General features: G+C 39.0%; 1 protein-coding gene across 1 annotated transcript in view; it reads left to right on the top strand.

The window, feature by feature from the left end:
- Positions 1 to 17393, top strand: part of bbs12 (Bardet-Biedl syndrome 12) — a 56767-nt gene that overhangs the window by 8190 nt on the left and 31184 nt on the right. The window contains exon 2 of the mRNA XM_085136028.1: positions 16662 to 16748. Coding sequence (XP_084992154.1) covers positions 16662 to 16748 — 87 coding nt within the window. The remainder of the gene's footprint in view (positions 1 to 16661; positions 16749 to 17393) is intronic.

Below are 17393 nucleotides of genomic sequence, written 5' to 3'. Positions count from 1 at the left end.
AGGTGTAAAAACTTATTAGTACTCATTAGATCATTTTGAGTGGGACAAGTAAAGATATTTGTACGCGGCATATTGTTAATAAACAGTTCATATAAATGCAAGTTTACAATAAAAATTCACACACATACGTGGCGTAATCGTGTACTGCCAATGTTAATACTGAAAGCTCGTTCAGCAGCTAAGTGCTCTGTGTTTGTATTTTAGACGTGGTACATCTTAAAAGTTACAAGTGCATAGTTAAATAATCAGAGGTGCAGGGGACTTTCAGATATTTAATTTTTACCTATATTTTTTTATTTCATGAGGCAATCATATGGTCATCACTGTTAGGCTGATTTGTCACAGTGGTTTTGGGTTTAGTCAATTTTGTGTATTTGTGTGCAGGATTGATCAGTGCGTCCTACATTTGGAGCCAAGCATTTTTGATGTTTGGAAGAATTCTTTTCCACCGTGAGATAGGGGGAAACTTGACATTTAGCTTTGTGTTAGGTTTTCTATTGTTGATTGTCATTTATGCTTAGAAATCTCTACTTATATATGCTTAGAGTTTTATAATTAGTTGTAGATTGGTAGAGGTTTGATCCTTAATAGTCTGCAAACTTTGTGTGCATTCCAGAGCACATCCTGGGAGCATGGGTGAAGGCATACCTTCTCTTATTGTTTTATGGTAGGATAAACGTAGCTATATCTGTTTTAGTCTAAGTGCCTTTTGTTTAGATGAACTGCTGGACTTCCAGACCAGCAGGTTTAGGGAAGTCTTTATGGGGTCAGATCACAAAACCCTATGTAATAACTTTAAATGTACTCCGCTTAGTTTGAGAGGTGTTATGGGGTTGTTTCAAACCTACTCTAGTGTTGTAGAAGACATCCAAATATTCTCATTTGTTACCTAAAAATGGGAGACTGCTTAAGTGGTCCTTTTTTGATTGTTCAGTCTTTAAAAATCAGATAAAAGTGTGTTTGTGGGGTTTATCACCATAATGACTTAAAGGTCCACCAGCACCATGTGAAGTTAATATCTCCATAAAATCCTGCGATGACTCACACTTTTCTTGTGAGTAAAAAGTGCGAACTCATACGGCCTTGTGGTACTGGATCATCCACCCCTCCCCCCCCACGCCACCACCGCCGCCTGCAGAATTTGTAGATTTACTGTGGTTTGAACTCTAGGAAATTAAAAAGTATACGTCACAAATGTGCCAGACGCAGACCACACACATTAAGTTTATCTTACTGATATTTTAAATTGATTGTTCCTTTTAGTTGCCCTTTGGAAAAAACAACCCAGAGCATATCAGTTCAGTCTTTTTTGATTGTAATTTGAATCTTTTGGGGGGGCGGGGGTCTTTTTAGTTAGTAGAAAAGGTGGAAAAGTTAAAATGTGACAGCAAAGAAAGTGTAAAAAGGCATACTACTGTTATGTTCAACAGCTGTCCCAATAAAAGAGATAATAATAATAATTAAAAAAAAGAAAAGGTGGAAAAACAGCATTTAGTACTTGGTACTGCACACTATTGGGGGGTAAAAGTTCCAACTGTGGGTTGCCAAAAGGTTTGCATAATTAATTACCAGCCACCAGGGGAGCTATAGAGCAAATTATGTCTGTATTAACTGTTCATTCTGCTCACTGGCAGTTGAAAACATATGGAGTAAAAAGTTGGCATAAGACAACATGTTATGACAAAAATCATGGTAGAAAATCTGCGGCACTATTGATTTGCACATTTGAGAAATGACGCTGCTGAATGGCAACGGTAAAAGCTTGCTGGCCATCTTTTTTATAGGTGATGAAAAGAAAGCAGAGATGCTCCACAAATACACTGTGACTAAGAAAGGAGTTTTAACAGTTTTTTGTTTGTCTGTTTTTTTGTTTTAGTTTTTTACAGATTTTAGTAAATAGGGAACATTTCACTTCATTTCTGGTCACGTTGCTCCTGGGATAAAAATGATATGCTGTAAATTAGCAAAAAAGTGTCCCTGGCACAAAAAATAGGTTCCATTATCAAAGCTGTGCTAATATTGAGATGTAAATTCACCATTGACTCGACTTCTAGAAAGTCGCCTGGATGTCTTTATTTGACCTTCAACAAAAAGAAAGTCTGTAATCGGGCATTTTTTTCATGTTATCTTTTTATCATAACAAAATGATAAAGAGAAAATATCCTCAGGATGAAGAGGAGGTTGAACATCAAAATAACTCTATCACCCTGGGGATCATTTCTAATCATATTTAGGAAACTGATTACACAATCAGCAGCGGAATTACCCCTGATAGAATGATATCAGGGGGCATAGAGGCCATAGTTGTGACAGTTGGACATGTTCACCATGGAACAAATAAGACAGTTTACATGTAGATGAATGTAAATATGTTAATATGTTGAAAAACAGTGGACATCATGTTCACAGTCATTTAATGCCTAAATTATCTTTCAACACTGTCTATCTACAGTTCAGTTTTTGCTGTCATATTGCACCTAGTAGTGACGTGCAAGATAATATTTTAGCAGCGTTTTGTGTAAAGTGTTTTTCCTGAACAACAACAGAATAAGGTCAACGAAAGTGGAAAAACGTAACAGGGAATCCGTGAAGGGCTAACTCTTTGTTAAATGTTTAATTTTATTAAGTGGACCTAGGAGTAGATTATTTATTTTTTTATACTTTTATGATGATACTAAAGTTCTTTGTTTATACTCCCGACAGAAGAATGAGCCATGATACAAGTGATACAACTGATGTAGAAAACATTTTAATTATAGCATAATGGCCTTGAAACTGACTTAAATGTGACAAATGTTTGGAGATCAGTAAAGCTTGGGTGTGCTTTTGGGGGTGCCTTGGTTGACATTATTGCCTCACAGCGACAAGGTCCTGGGTTTGAATCTATGAATCTATGAGCTGGCTGGGGCCTTTCTGTGTGGAGTTCAGGTGTTCTTCCTGTGACTGTATGGGTTCTCTCTAGGTACTCCTGCTTGGGATAATTGTTCTAAATACCCTTTAGGTGTGAGTAGTTGTCTCTCTCTTTGTTAGCCTTGTGATAAACCTGTCTATATTGTACCCCATCCCTCACTTTGTGTTAGCTGGTATAGGCTGCAGTTCCTCCGTGACCTCATAGTGGATAAGCAGAAGCTGTCCAATGCTTACAGCGTTAATAACAGGTGCCCCTTTTGTATAAAGGTATTTTAGTCGCTCAAGTCAAGGGGAGTTTTATTGTCAGCCCAACAATATACACTCAAGTATGCAGTGGCACAAAATATCGTCCTCCTGGATCAAAGGTGCAAACTGTAAAAAAACAACAACAAAACAAACGAAAATATAGATATATAAAAACTAATAAACGAAGAAGTACAATAGCATTGTATTGAATAAATAAACATAGAAAAGAAAAAGAATAAATAGATACAATAGTACACAAAATAAATACAATAGTAAACTGTAGGGCTGGGCGATATGGCCCAAAATTCATATCTCGATATTCTTTAGCTGGATGGCGACATACGATATATATCTCGATATTTTTTTAAAGCCATAAAGTAAGAACAAAAAGAGAGTTCTTAGTCAAAGCTGTGTCCCAAATCTCACACAGGCACTTTTATTAACATAGATGTACATGAAAAAATTACTCAGAAATAAATTATCACCATTTATTAAATAATAATGATCCATAAATAAAATAAAACAATGTTGGTTTTGTGCATAACAAAAAGCTCACAGTCAAAATGTAAAATATAAAGATGCTGAGCCATAATAACAACGACACAGATTTTGCAGCTGCTCTGTTCCCAAGTTCTACTGTGTGACTGACAGCCTGGAGTTTGAAATCCGCTCCGTAACCTTGTCTCTTACAGGTGCCATTTGTGGTCCTTATACACACACAATACGGTAATATTACGTTGAAGCACAGTACGCATTACTCCGCGAGGCTCCTGACTATGGTAGCCGTAATGCTCCAACAATCCATCAAGTGGTGCGGCTTCGTAGCTTACCAAAGTCGTACTAAAACATTTTTTTGACAGAGCGCCGCGTGTATCACATGAAATTGGTTTGCGGTCAGTAAGCACAACCAGAATTCAAACATAAGGCGCACTGTCAATTTTTGAGAAAATGAAAGGATTTTAGTGTAAGCTTGTAGTCTGAAAGATACGGCATATGAGTTTTGTAAGGTGGCTTGTTTCGGGGCAGGAGGCTGGGAGACTTCGCGGTCTGGGATACAGCCCACAGTTTCACACACTCTTCATTTTGCACTTCATGGCGCTGTTGTAAATGGTGAAAATACTAGTAATGCGCCAACCTTTAGTCGAGATGCTTTCCCAACATTGTCTATAGAATACATTATTCTGTTGCTCATCTGACACTCCAAATAATAGTAATAATAGTTAGTGCTGTCAGCATTAATCTCATTAAAATGACGTTAACGCCATAACTGCATTAACGCGGCAAATCTCCGTTAACGAGTTGCCGCGGATTGTCCCATTCGTGGGGCTGGACAGTGTCAATGCGTTAACGAGCTAACCGCACTAACACTAAAATAATAATCCCCAAATGTTTTCTTTTTACCGACCAGCTCCTCTTTGATAGCTGCCAGGTCCATCTTGCCGTTGCCTGCAGGTGAAGCGATGGGGGAGGGGGAGTAGTGTTCAGTGAAGGAGAGAGGCGAGGCAGAGTAGCGTTGCGTAGAGGCAAAAGTGGACGAAAGAGAAGTAAACTTGTGGCTCCACAAGTATAATTATAACGTAACATAGACTATATCGATATAAACGATATTGTCACGTCTCATATCTCGTATAAAAATATATCGATATATTTAAAAACTCGATATATCGCCCAGCCCTGGTACACAGAGTGCAACAGTGCACTACGTAATAGTGCAAGTATTGTAAGTGGGATGTTATGTAGTCCAAAGAAGTGTGTTGAGAAGAGAGTCCAGTGTTGAAGAGGGCAACATGGTGTTCAGGATTGCTTGGAGGCAAAAACTGTTGCACAATCTCGCTGACTTGCTCCTGATGCTGCAGAGTTGTCTTCCAAATGGTAGAGGAGTAAACAGTTGGTGGGAGGGGTGATGCGGTTCAGCCATGATACTGGTGGCTTTACGAATGCAGCATGAGATGTAAATGTCCTGTAGTCTGGGTAGAGATGTGCCAACGATCCGCTCAGCGATCGGCACAGTCCTCTGGAGGGCTCTGGGGTCTGATGCGTGGCAGTTTCCATACCAGACTGTGATACAGCTGGTTACGACGCTCTCTAAGGTGCCTCTGTAAAAGGTGTTAAGGATGGGTTTGGGGAGGCACACGTTCTTTATTAGTTGTCTCAGGAAGTGTATGCACTGCTGGGGTTGTTACTGGTCCAGGACAGGTGCTCTGTCATGTGAACAAGAGGAATCTGTGCCTTTCACTCTTTCTACTGTGGTGGCATCTGCTAATGTGAAAATGTGGTTTGTGCTGGAGAAGTCGTGGGTCAGTAGCGGACTCGGCACACATTCCCGAGGGGGGTCACCTGTGCTCAGTGTGATGATGCTGGATCTTTGATTTTTCAACCTGTACTGTCTGGGGTCTTTCAGTGAGGAGGTCCTGAATCCAGTTGCAGGTGGAGGTGTTGAGTCCGAGCAGGTCCAGCTTGCTGGTCAGCTGTTGGGGGATGATGGTGTTGAATGCTGAGCGGAAATATCATAACATTTAATATCTTTAATAGTGTCAAAGTAATAGTACTTTGTTTTACAGTGGCTTTTATGTCTCTTCTTATTAGATCACAGCAGGGCTGGACCCTCTCAGATAAAAACGGGGTTTTTTTGTCCATTTTACATAGATGTACAGATAGGGACACTGCATGTGCTGTGCTCACCACTGGGTTTGGCACTCACAATAACTCTAGCAAATCGAAGCTATGTGGACTGTTCACTTACACCCCTGATATGGTTACTTGGATGGGAACGGTTTTGCTTCCCATTCTTTCTGATGGACAGATACTTTGTTTGTTGTGGCCATGCTGGCATTCTAAATAGGGCACACTGATGAAAGTTCCATTAATGACAGTGGTCTAGCTGTCACATCCTCTATCAAAGCCTTGTATGTCTGTCATTTTGGATGACATTCATCACATTGTTATTTCACTGTTATTTTGTTAGAAAATAAAATATCATAAATATCAGAGAATCAGAATACTTTATTAATCCCTCAGGACATTACATGGTCACAGTTGCTCAAAGACACCAAGAACAGTAACCAACTAATCTAAATTAATAATACAATATATCAAAGTTATAAAATAAAACAAAACAAATCTAATAGATACAAATAGCTCTAATTATAAATATCCCAGTATATCACACAAAATAGATAAATAGTTGCATTATATAAATAGAATAAATATTTAAAAAATTTGAGAACTTCTTACAGTGTTTTTGAATTGTTTGACACTACATCACATTTTAGTGCAGCATATTTTTAAATAATAAGGACAAAGTACAATTATAGGACATTTGTAGAATAAATAGTTGCATTATATAAATAGAATAAATATTACAGTTTTTAGGAACCTCTTACAGTGTCTTTGAATTGTTTGAGACTACATCACATTTTAGTGCAGAGCATTTTTTAAATAATAAAGATAAAGCACATCTACAGGAACTCTGTAGGTTCTGTGCTCAGTTGGAGTTGATGCGGTCAATGATGGTTTCAAGTTCTTTTAGAAAGTCTGCAAAGTTAAGAGATCTCTCTTCTTGCGTCTTACAGTCTGAAGAATTATTCTGTATGTGAGGAGAGAAGCACAGATTAGCATTGTTTTTAAGTTACTTAAATCTAATAACGTAAGTTGATAAGTCAAAGCTTTTAATACTTACATGTGGTAAGGTAGTATTGGCACGTTCCAAAACGCCGAGGGTCATGTTTAATAGCCCTGACCCACTGGTGGCATGCTCTCTGGCCAGTTCTTTCATGATGGTGCTTACAGCTTCACCAAGGCAGGAATCCTGATAAAGACAGAGCAGTTGTTAGGATCGTGGATAGCTGGATATAAGCTCTTGTCATTTACCAGTCCTAGTGTAACTGAAAATCCATCCTTTCTCTCCATCACAGATTAATATTGCTCAAGAATCAAATTTTAATTTTAGCCATTTTAAGACAAGCGTCTACCCCCAATAGCTACCTATAGGTCTGAGAATAAAGGGTGAAAATGAGGGGGACAGTCTTCCAGACGAAGAATGATTTCTCAAGGTCTTAAGCAAAAGATGTGTTGCTACAGTTCATAAAACCTGCATTAACATGAACCAAAACTGAAGTGATCACTTACCGACACATCTTTGGGAAACTTGAAAGTCACATTTCCCTACAAAAAAGGAAAAAAAGAGAATATTACTTTGAAAGTCATTAATATTAAAAAAACAAACATTTTGTCCTGGTTCCCTTTTGCACATAGCTTATGTAACAAACACTTTCCAATTTTAACTTACCTCAAATTTGACATTCTTACGTAGTCGTTCAACGTTGATTTCTTTCTTGCTAATGCGGGTGGGTGCTGCTTGAAAACACCCAATGAGAAAAAGCATCCAGAGTGCAGTTCTAAAGTAGTGCTCCATAATAGACTTGTAAAAAACTGGATTGACGTTTGCTGTGAAGATGTGCAATGTCACTTTACCAGTGGCTTGTGATGACATCCCTCTACTGCTGGTTAATTTATACTGCTTAAAGTGAGTGGGTAGGTTCAGGTAACTTTTCCTATTAATCATGCTGCCTTTTTCCCCTGTCAGCTGCATGGTAAAAACCCAGAGTTGGGGCTAGGTGGGCACAGAGTTATGGTAGTTTTTCAATATTTAGAGTTTATTCGTCTTTCTTATTTAGTCATTATCATAGTTAACAGTTTTTACATATATATATCCTAAGTTCCTCTTTCTCACATCAGCAGTGTTTAGTTTACTAGCGCTGTACAGACTTGGTAAACGAAAAAAAATGAGTACAAAGTGAATGATGTTGGGGTTTGGTTTCCTCCCTTCAGAGAATTTAGGTGGCCTTTTTTTCTTTTCTTTTTTTTAAATCATCACTATGAAGAGCCACAACCTTTAAGACTGCACATTTACAACATTTATAACTTTTAACACTGGGTTTCGTCTTTTAGCCAGAGCAGCTTTTCCTTTTTAAACTGTTGAACATATTTAAATTTTAAAAAACAGTTATACACATGCGGTGCAGAATGACTCTGAGCACTAAAAAGCTGCACTCATGTTGGAACAGTTACATGCTTTGATGACAAAGGTCTTCATCTAAAAGGATCTGATGCCCTGATATCAACATGCAAAATTAAAATATAAAAGAGAGAAAGATTGGTATATTGAGGTTGTATCGGGTAAGGAAAGAACTTTGATTTTTACATCAAAATTCATAAAGCCAGATGAATGGTTGACACCTACACGTACGCTCACCTACTGTTGGGGATTCCCCTTAGGAATCCCAGACAACAGAGGTTGTCGACACCCTCTGCTTAGTGTGTCATGGCATATTACTGTTGCTCACTCTATAACACTTTTTTAGTTAGGTTTCAGTTTTGAGAGATCTTTAGGAATTAGACAAAAATGGTGAATGGGACAAGAATTTGATGTGCTTGAAGAGGGTGGGGAAATTTTCTATCCATAAAATTAATAGCATTTTGGGGCATCCCTGCAGTTTCCATGAGTTCAAGTACATTTTGCTCATTTTCATTTGCTTTTCTGTTCACACACTCACTCACTCACTCTCTCACTCTCTCTCACACACACACAAACACACACAAACACAGAATTTTTAAAAATACTTTCTACTAAAACCTTAGTTGGTAAATGACTGCTTTAATATGGAGAGTGTAGTCGCATGCATTGCTAATTGTGATTTTTGACCCATGATTGCAAAATGAATTTGAACCTGGTACTAACAATGTAATATATAGTATACTTTATTATTTACTTCAATGCATATTATATTTTTAAAGTGGACACTTTTCAGTCCAATAACAGCTTTCTCTGATTTAAATCTTCTGTTTTGTGACTTTAACAGTTTTAGCCATATATCTTGAAGATTTTTAAGGCATGATTTTTAACCAATATTGCCCACATGATTTCCGGACTTCTTAGACATTTTTTTTTTTGTTTGTTTTGTTTTTTATTGTTAGTGTGGGACATTAGAAGATAAGGGGTACAGAAAATAAAGTACACACAAATCACAATTACTGTGTGCATCTGTCCCACTAGGATTCTGCATTGCCCTGTAGTGCATTTTATCCGTATTAGGAAACATCTTCTTGCGCTTTTCTAATAATTATTATGCATTTCTTTACCTAAATATACGATATAGAATAGGATCATTTTTAAGAATAAGTGACATTTTGCAGTTTATGCCATGTTTTTGCACAGATTGCTGCTTCCTGTCACTATTAGTCACTTTAAATATTTTTAATGTCATTTAGTTGTAACAAAACTTGGATCAAATGTACCTCTGGTGCCTTTTTGCAAGAGTCCATGTTTCACTTCCTGTGACACTGTGGGATAAAGTTGTTAAAATTGCATAATGACCGAAGTTGCACCATATCTCACCACACAGAAAGAATGAAAAGGAAATAAAAAATTTTGGTTTCCGTGATTGTATTGATGTCACTGGAGACATTTGTCTAAGTTGTTACCACAGGCCACCGCAGCATAGAGTCAGATAGTGGCTTTGCTGACTTTTCCCTGATTTGAGTCAGGTATCTGTTACAAATTTGACATTAGTCCATTGTTTTTACTATATGTTGCTCACAAGCTTGCGTCACTAAAGGGGACGAAGCATTGTTGTGGTTCTCCCCCACGCCACCACCTGTCCAAAAAGGGATTTTTTTTCTTTTCCTTTACAATATCATGAAGGGTTTTTTTTTTTACTCCTCAGCTGTAAAAGGTTTACAGGGTATTGTCACCCTGATGGGAGGGTGGGGTGGACATCCAAGTTTGTGAATGTCATAACTTGAGAATGAGGCAAGGTATGATCTTCAAATTTACACCATAGGTGCATCTACTAAAAATTAGACAAGTTTAAATCTCTGTGAATTTGACCTTAAGGTCAGAGGCCAACCTTTCAGAAAATCACTTTTCAAATTTATACCATAGAGGCATCTACTAAAATTCTCGGACGGGTTCAAATCCCAGTGACGGTCGAGGACGGAGTTGAAGTTTTCTGAAAATCTTTTGAATGTGATAAGTCGAGAACAAGGCTACGTAAGATCATCAAATTGATACCATATGTGCATCTCGTAGGACACTGAGGGGTAGCACTGGCGTTTGCGAGTATATTTTCATTTTCAGCTCTGCAAAATTTCCAATATATTTCAGGCAACACCTTAATGCTCTGCTTTTTTGCCTTTTCAATACAATTTGTTGCAGAAATAATTGAGACACACATTTACATGGAAGTGTTTATTTTCTGTATTTCTCAGTGTCTTATTAGCTGGGTATTTAGAGGATAAAACATATACTATCTCACTAAAGTGAGTACACCCCTCCCTTTTTTGTAAATATTTTATTGCATCTTTTCATGAGACAACATTGAAGATATGACACTTTAAAACATGTCATTTAATCAGTTTACAGCTTGTATAAGAGTATAAATTTGCTTTCCCCTCAAAATAACTCAACACAAAGCCATTAATGTCTGAACCATTGGCAACTAAAGTGAGTACACCCTTAAAAGAAAATGTCCAAATTGTGCCCAGTTAGCCATTTTCCCTCCCAGTTGTCATGTGACTCGTTAGTGTTACAAGGTCTCAGGTGTGAATCGGGAGTAGTTACGTTAAATTTGATGTTATCGCTCACACTCTGGTCATACTGGTCACTAGAAGTTCAACATGGCACGTCATGGCAAGGAGCTCTCTGGGGATCTGAAAAAAAGAATTATTGCTATACATAAAGATGGCCTAGGCTAGTAGTGATGGGATTTCCGGCTCTTTTTAGAGATCCGGCTCTTTCGGCTCGGCTCACTAAAAAGAGCCGGCTCTTTCGGCTCCGAACCGGCTCTTCAGGTTGTTTTGTTGCTTTAATTATTTAATCATTAACAATAATATAAAATTATGCAGAAAAGGAATTACTAATGTAAAAAAAGTGGTTTTATTTATATATGTTTATATATGGCCCCTAGAGACAAAGCACGTACAAACTCTAAAGCATATACAAACTCCAAAAAGCTCGTACAAACTCCAAAACACATTTCTAGCGTTTACTGAACTTCAAAACAGAGCTACCCAGATTACTTAAATTACACAATTGAAAAGTATGAAAAGGAAAAAAAAATGACCGCTTGGACACTGCTAGCATAATGGACAGGTTTTTGACAGGGCGCCCACACAAACGCAAAGCAGGAGATGAAGCATAGCTGAATACGTTTCCAAACCAACTTCCTTCCAAGCCAAAGACTAGAAAATATGGTGAAGCATATCTTCCCTTTGGCTTCACCTTGACAAGTGCCAAGGTAGGTCTCCCCTGCAGAATTGGTTTTCCCTTCGTTGGGAGCATGCGCTAGGCTCTTCAAATCAAGGACAAACAGTATCCCACATTCTTGATTTTTAGTTCACAAACACTTGTTGTAATGACTAACTACTCCTGACATTTCGGAGATGTTAGCTGTTTATACTGTAAAGTTACAGCGGGATACAAATAATATCAGGCTGATCCTGCCGTAATTTGTCCCCCCGGTTCAAATCACGGACAAACAGGATCCCACAGCTGTTTATGTTTTTAAACCTATTTTGCACAGAGGCATTTTTTGAAAAATGTATTGATAGCAATGTTGAATATTATTGCACAGGAAAACGAACTCTGTATTCCTCGTCCACATGTAAAGGCAAAAAAGGAGTTTTAAACAATCTCCTTTTTCTGTGATTTGAAATGCCGTTTACATGTGGACGAAAGGTCCAAACACATAGAAACAGCTGCGTTTTCAAAAACACCCGTGCAGGTGTGGATGTAGCGTAGCGTAAAAGAGTTAGTGTATTTTATTACCTCCTGTAATTTATTGCAGTTTACTTGTATTTGCTTAATTGTTTACTAAATGTTTGAGGTGTGAAATATACCGCAATGGAGTTTGAAAACAAAATATAGGTGTGTGTGATTGGAAGATGTGTTTGTGCGCGGGGGAGGCAGGAACATTTTTCTTGAAAAAAAAAAAAGGGGGGGGGGGGGGCAGCAAAAAAAGTTTGGGAACCACTGGCCTAGGCTATAAGACTATTGCCAACACCCTGAAAATGAGCTGCAGCACAGTGGCCAATACCATATAGTGGTTTAACAGGACAGGTTCCACACAGAAACTAACCTCGCCATGGTCGATCAAAGAAGTTGATTGCACATGCTCAGTGTCATCTCCATGTATGAGTGCTACTAGTATTGCTGGAGCATGGGTCAGCCTGGCAGCACCCTGATTACGCCACACACTGCATCAAATTGGTCTGCATGGCTGTCGCCCCATCTTCTGAGGATGGTGCACAAGAAAGCCTGCAAACAGTTTGCTGAAGACAAGCAGACTAAGGACAGAGATTACTGGAACCACGTACTGTGGTCTGATGAGACCACGATAAACTTATTTGGTTCAGATGGTGTCAAGCGTATGTGGCAGCAACCAGGTGAGGACTACAAAGACAGATGTGTCTTGCCTACAGTCAAGCAAGGTGGTGAGAGTGTCATGGTTTGGGGCTGCATCAGTACTGCCTGCACTGGGGAACTACAGTTTATTGAGGGAACCATGAATGCCAACATTTACTGTGATATACTGAAGCAGAGCATGATTCCTTCCCTTCAGAAAATGGGCCACAGGACAGTATTCCAACAATAACAACCCCAAACGCACCTCCAAGACGACCATTGCCTTGCTAAAGAAACTGAGGGTAAAGGTGCTGGACTGGCCGAGCATGTCTCCAGACCTAAATCCTATTTAGCATCTGTGAGGCATCCTCAAACTGAAAGTGAAGGAGCGCAAGGTCTCTAACATCTTCCATCAGCTCCGTGATGTCGTCATCAAGGAGTGGAAGAGGATTCCAGTGGAACTCCATGCCCAAGAGAGTTAAGACATTGCTGGAAAATAATGGTGGCCACCAGAATATTGACAGTTTGGGCGCAATTTGGACATTTTCAATTAGTTTTGTACTCACTTTGCCAGCAGTTTAGACATTCATTGCTGTGTACTGAATTATTTTGAGAGGACAGCAAAATTATAATGTTATACAGGTTGTACACTGATTACTTTACATTGTATCTAAGTGTTATATCTTCAGTGTTGTGCCTTAAGCAGATATAAAATATTTTTAAAAATGTGAGGGGTGCACTCACTTTTGTGAGATACTGTAATTGTTACCATTTTTTCATTAGTGAGAACAGTCATTATGTTTGGGCGTTTCTTGAGCTGACAGGTTCAGAGAACTGAAACTTGAAAAGAATGATGTTAGCCTTTTCTGCAGCTATAGGGGATTTATGGTATCACTCTTGGCTGGAAGCAGTGCTTAATCAATGGAAAAAACAAAAACTTAATCCAAAAACCTCTCATGTTTAGCTGTTTCCCACTTTTTCTTTAGTCATTTTAGCCTTTTTGGCCAGGGTGAAGGGAGTATCTGCCATCAAACAAGAAGACAGCCGCATGTAACTACGACGGTGTTTGCTAGTTCACCTTACATGCATTAATTTAATAACGTGGTTAGCCTACTCAATGTAAATTACACACGAACAATTACACACAACAATTACACACAGCTACTCACGCAGAGAAGAACGGCTGCTGCTGCCATCATCATCCTCATCATCCTCATCATTTCTGCTACACTGGCAGGGCTAGGGGCCAGGACTCTCCTCTTCGGGTTCTTTGGGGATGTTGCAAACTCCGGGTCCGATTACAGGCAACCCACCCGCAGTAGATGTGCACGGTGTGAGGTCTCGCAGCAAGCTATCAAATACGGCGCATTTCTCAGCTTTTAACAAAATGCTATATGTCGCCAGGTGTTTCATCAGATTCGAGGTGTTACCTCCTTTGCACAGCATCACCTTAAAGCACTTGTTGCAGGCTGCTGAGTTTGCATCTTTTGCTGTGAAGTACAGCCAGAATTTGACCGCTTTGCCTTGGGCATTTTTAATCTGTAGCTCTGCTCTAAAAGAACGTACGTACCTGGGCCCGCCTACTATCCTCGGAAAGGTAAAATGATTGGCTAGAATCCAAAGTGTATGATATCTCAGGGAAAAAAAGCACCGAAATGTGCGCTGCTTTTCGGTCTGGTTACTACCGTTTATGTCAGAACCGGTGCTATAATGGCACCCATCCCTATTCTTGGTTATCTACATGATCTGTGCTCTGACAAAGACAGAAAAGTCTTGATTCACAATTTTAAAGAGTTTAAACAGTTATCACTAAGTTTACAGAAAAAGAACGTCTGTGGTTCCAAGCCACAAGCAAACCTTTTCTAATACTTAGAAAACAGAAGTTTGTTTTCACGTTTTAGATGTAAAATAATTTATATTTTTGTTGCCGTACAATTTACTTTTAAAACTTATTATTTTAGTTTGCAAGTTTCAGGTTGTGTGTCTGCTCAGCCATCTGTTTGTCCACTGTTGTAAGGAAATAATTAATTAATCATTTAGAATTTCCTAAATCTGAAGGAGACATGAGCCATTGTAAGCCTTTTGCATTTCACAAATTCATATTGTACTTTTTTTTTTTTTTTTACAGACACAGTAGGAAAAACCCTCAACCTGTTGTGCACTTTCCCACATCAAGACACTCACAATAGAGATGGTCTCATAAAAGCATTCACCAGGCACACACCATGTTTTTTTTTAATGTATGCATATGTTTTCTGCAGTACAGCTGCTTGGGTTGTTTGCAGTCTGCACAATGTGGTTTCAGCTGTTTAAAAAAAGGCAATTCCCTATTGCAGTGCAAAAGTTTGCTTTAGCTTGGCAACGCTGGGGTGTTTTCTTAAAAGATCAAAGCGAAACCAGTTTGGTGCTGAATCAGTATCTTCCAGGCTGTTTCTTGAACATGAACAACCTTTATAAAACCACCCAGTGAACAGCTGTGTATATAATGGTTATATGTATAATCAAAATGGTAACATTCAGAAGTTCAAATAATATCTGTCAAAGTGCATAAGCCCACTTTTGGTCGGTTTTCTAATTTTTTGTGAGGAAAAACAAGATTTTTGGCATGTTTTTAAAAAAAAAAAAAAAAAAAAATCACAACTGCTATGTAGTTTTATCTGCATAGCAGTTGCTTCGTGGTGCTTAATGTTATCTGTCATCTGGTAAACCTCAACAATCAGATAATCCCCTATCCACATACATTTGCAGCACTGGGAAGGAAAATCTTTCTTCCAACAGGAAGAGATCTTTGGGAGAACTGGGCTCATAGAGGACATCCATCTACCATGACTGGTTGGAGGATGAGGGGAAAGAGAAACAAAGAAACACCACAGACTATGAGAGGGATCGAAAGTAAAAGTCAGACGACATCTGGTAATTTGTCGTCTGACAAATTGGCATTTAAATGCTTCAGGAATTATATGTGGTTAGAGATAAAAGTTAGGCGCTCAGTAATTCAGGAAAGGCTCAGAGTAGAGCTGCTACTCCTCTGCACCGAACAGCCAGTTGAGGAGGTTTGGGCATGTGGATAGGGAGGCCTGGCATCTCTGCTTATATTGCTGCCATTTGACCTAGATGATTCATGGATGGATGGTGCGGCTTTTTTTTTTGTTTACACCTCTAAATCCATCCATCTATTCCATCAGTCTTTCATCTTCCACTCAATCTCACCATATCCCTAGCATCCGCCTCTATGACAGCAACCCTCTTCATGTCCTCCTTCAGGATTTCCATAAACCTTGTTTGTGGTTTCTCTCTTTTCCTCCTGCCTGGCAGCTCTGTCTTCGACATGCTTTGTCCAATATGTCCACTACCCTCTGCACATGTCCAAACCATCTAAGCTTTGGCTCTGTATCTTTCTCTCCAAGCCTCTTAACCTGACTTGTCCTTTTGATATACTAATTTCTAATCTTGTCTGTTTGGTCCCAATAAAACTCTTAACATCTTCAGGTCCACCAGTTCCAGCTCGGCCTCCGGTCTTTTTGTTGTTGCCACCATCTCTGAACTGTACATCATAGCAGGTCTCCCTACCATCTTTTAGACCTTCCCTTTCACTCTTCTGCTATCCTTCTGTCACAAATCTGCCAATGTTCATCTACACCAAATCCACCCTGCTTGAACTCTCTCCTCACCTCTCTTTGCAGACTCATCTACGCACAACTCATCTACCTTCTTTGCAGCTTGCTATGCTGATCTCTCTCTTTCATTCTGTCCACCTCTCCAGGCTCTCTTCCGTCTGCTCACTACTCTCATTACAGATTCCAGTGATGTGTGCAAAAACATCATAGTCCATGGAGACTCAAAAAGGAGTGGATCCCTGATGTAATCCCACTACCACCTTAAACCCACCTGTCACTCCTGCTGCACATCTCAATACTGTCACACACTCATACTCTTGCATACTTCTCTGCCACTCCTGGCTTCTTCATGTGGTATCACAGTTCCACTCGTGGTACCTTATCATTTACTTTGTCTAAAACAACAAAGGAACAGTGCAACAGGTATAGCATATCACCCTTGCTCTTGAAAGTCGATACCAGTAAATTTCTTCTTTATTTCTCAGGCATCTTCTCACTCTACCAGATTCTGTTAAACCATCTTGTTCAAAAGACCACTGCCCTCTCTCCTAGAAATCTCCATATTTCTACAGGTATGTCAGCTCGAACGACCATCTTTCCAATCTTCATCATCGTCATAGTTCACTAACTGTCCTCCATCTGTTTACTCTCCCTCTCATTTCTTCATTCATCACCTCCTCAAAGTACTCGCTCCATTTTCTCATCATGCTCCCCTCTTGTTAGTGAGGGAGACTTACTGCACAAGTAGACTTCTATATAAGTCAGTTTCTTCCTTCCTTAAATCCTTTCCTCCTTCCCCACAGGAGACAAAAGAGATAATTATTTTAGTAGTTTTTTGTTGATTTGATTTACTTCCCCTATGACTGAGCACACTGAAAACTCCATGTTTCAGTGTGGGTTGCAGCAGTTAATATTTAACTACTTTCCTACTTGCCCAATTTGCATGTATATGTCAGCGGAGGTTTTGACTGGAATCGTGGATTAAGTGAGTAAGCCTCATTTTAATATGAATGTTCTAAATACATACATATTTAGTAGGTATACTGTTAGCTGTGATAATGGATACTTGCTACATTAGTCCTCAGTGTTGGGAAAACAATATCAATACTGCATCAGTACTTTATAAACCTTCTCAGACTTTGCGCTCTGTATTGCTAATAGCATAGCAAAATAATTACAGTAAATGTGGCAGATATAATCTCCCCAGAAGCACATGG

Source organism: Neolamprologus multifasciatus, chromosome 2 (assembly GCF_963576455.1).
Source record: "Neolamprologus multifasciatus chromosome 2, fNeoMul1.2, whole genome shotgun sequence".
NCBI classification, from domain to species: Eukaryota; Metazoa; Chordata; class Actinopteri; order Cichliformes; family Cichlidae; genus Neolamprologus; species Neolamprologus multifasciatus.
Note: the sequence above shows the minus strand (reverse complement) of the source record. Positions and strands in the feature narration are given on the sequence as shown.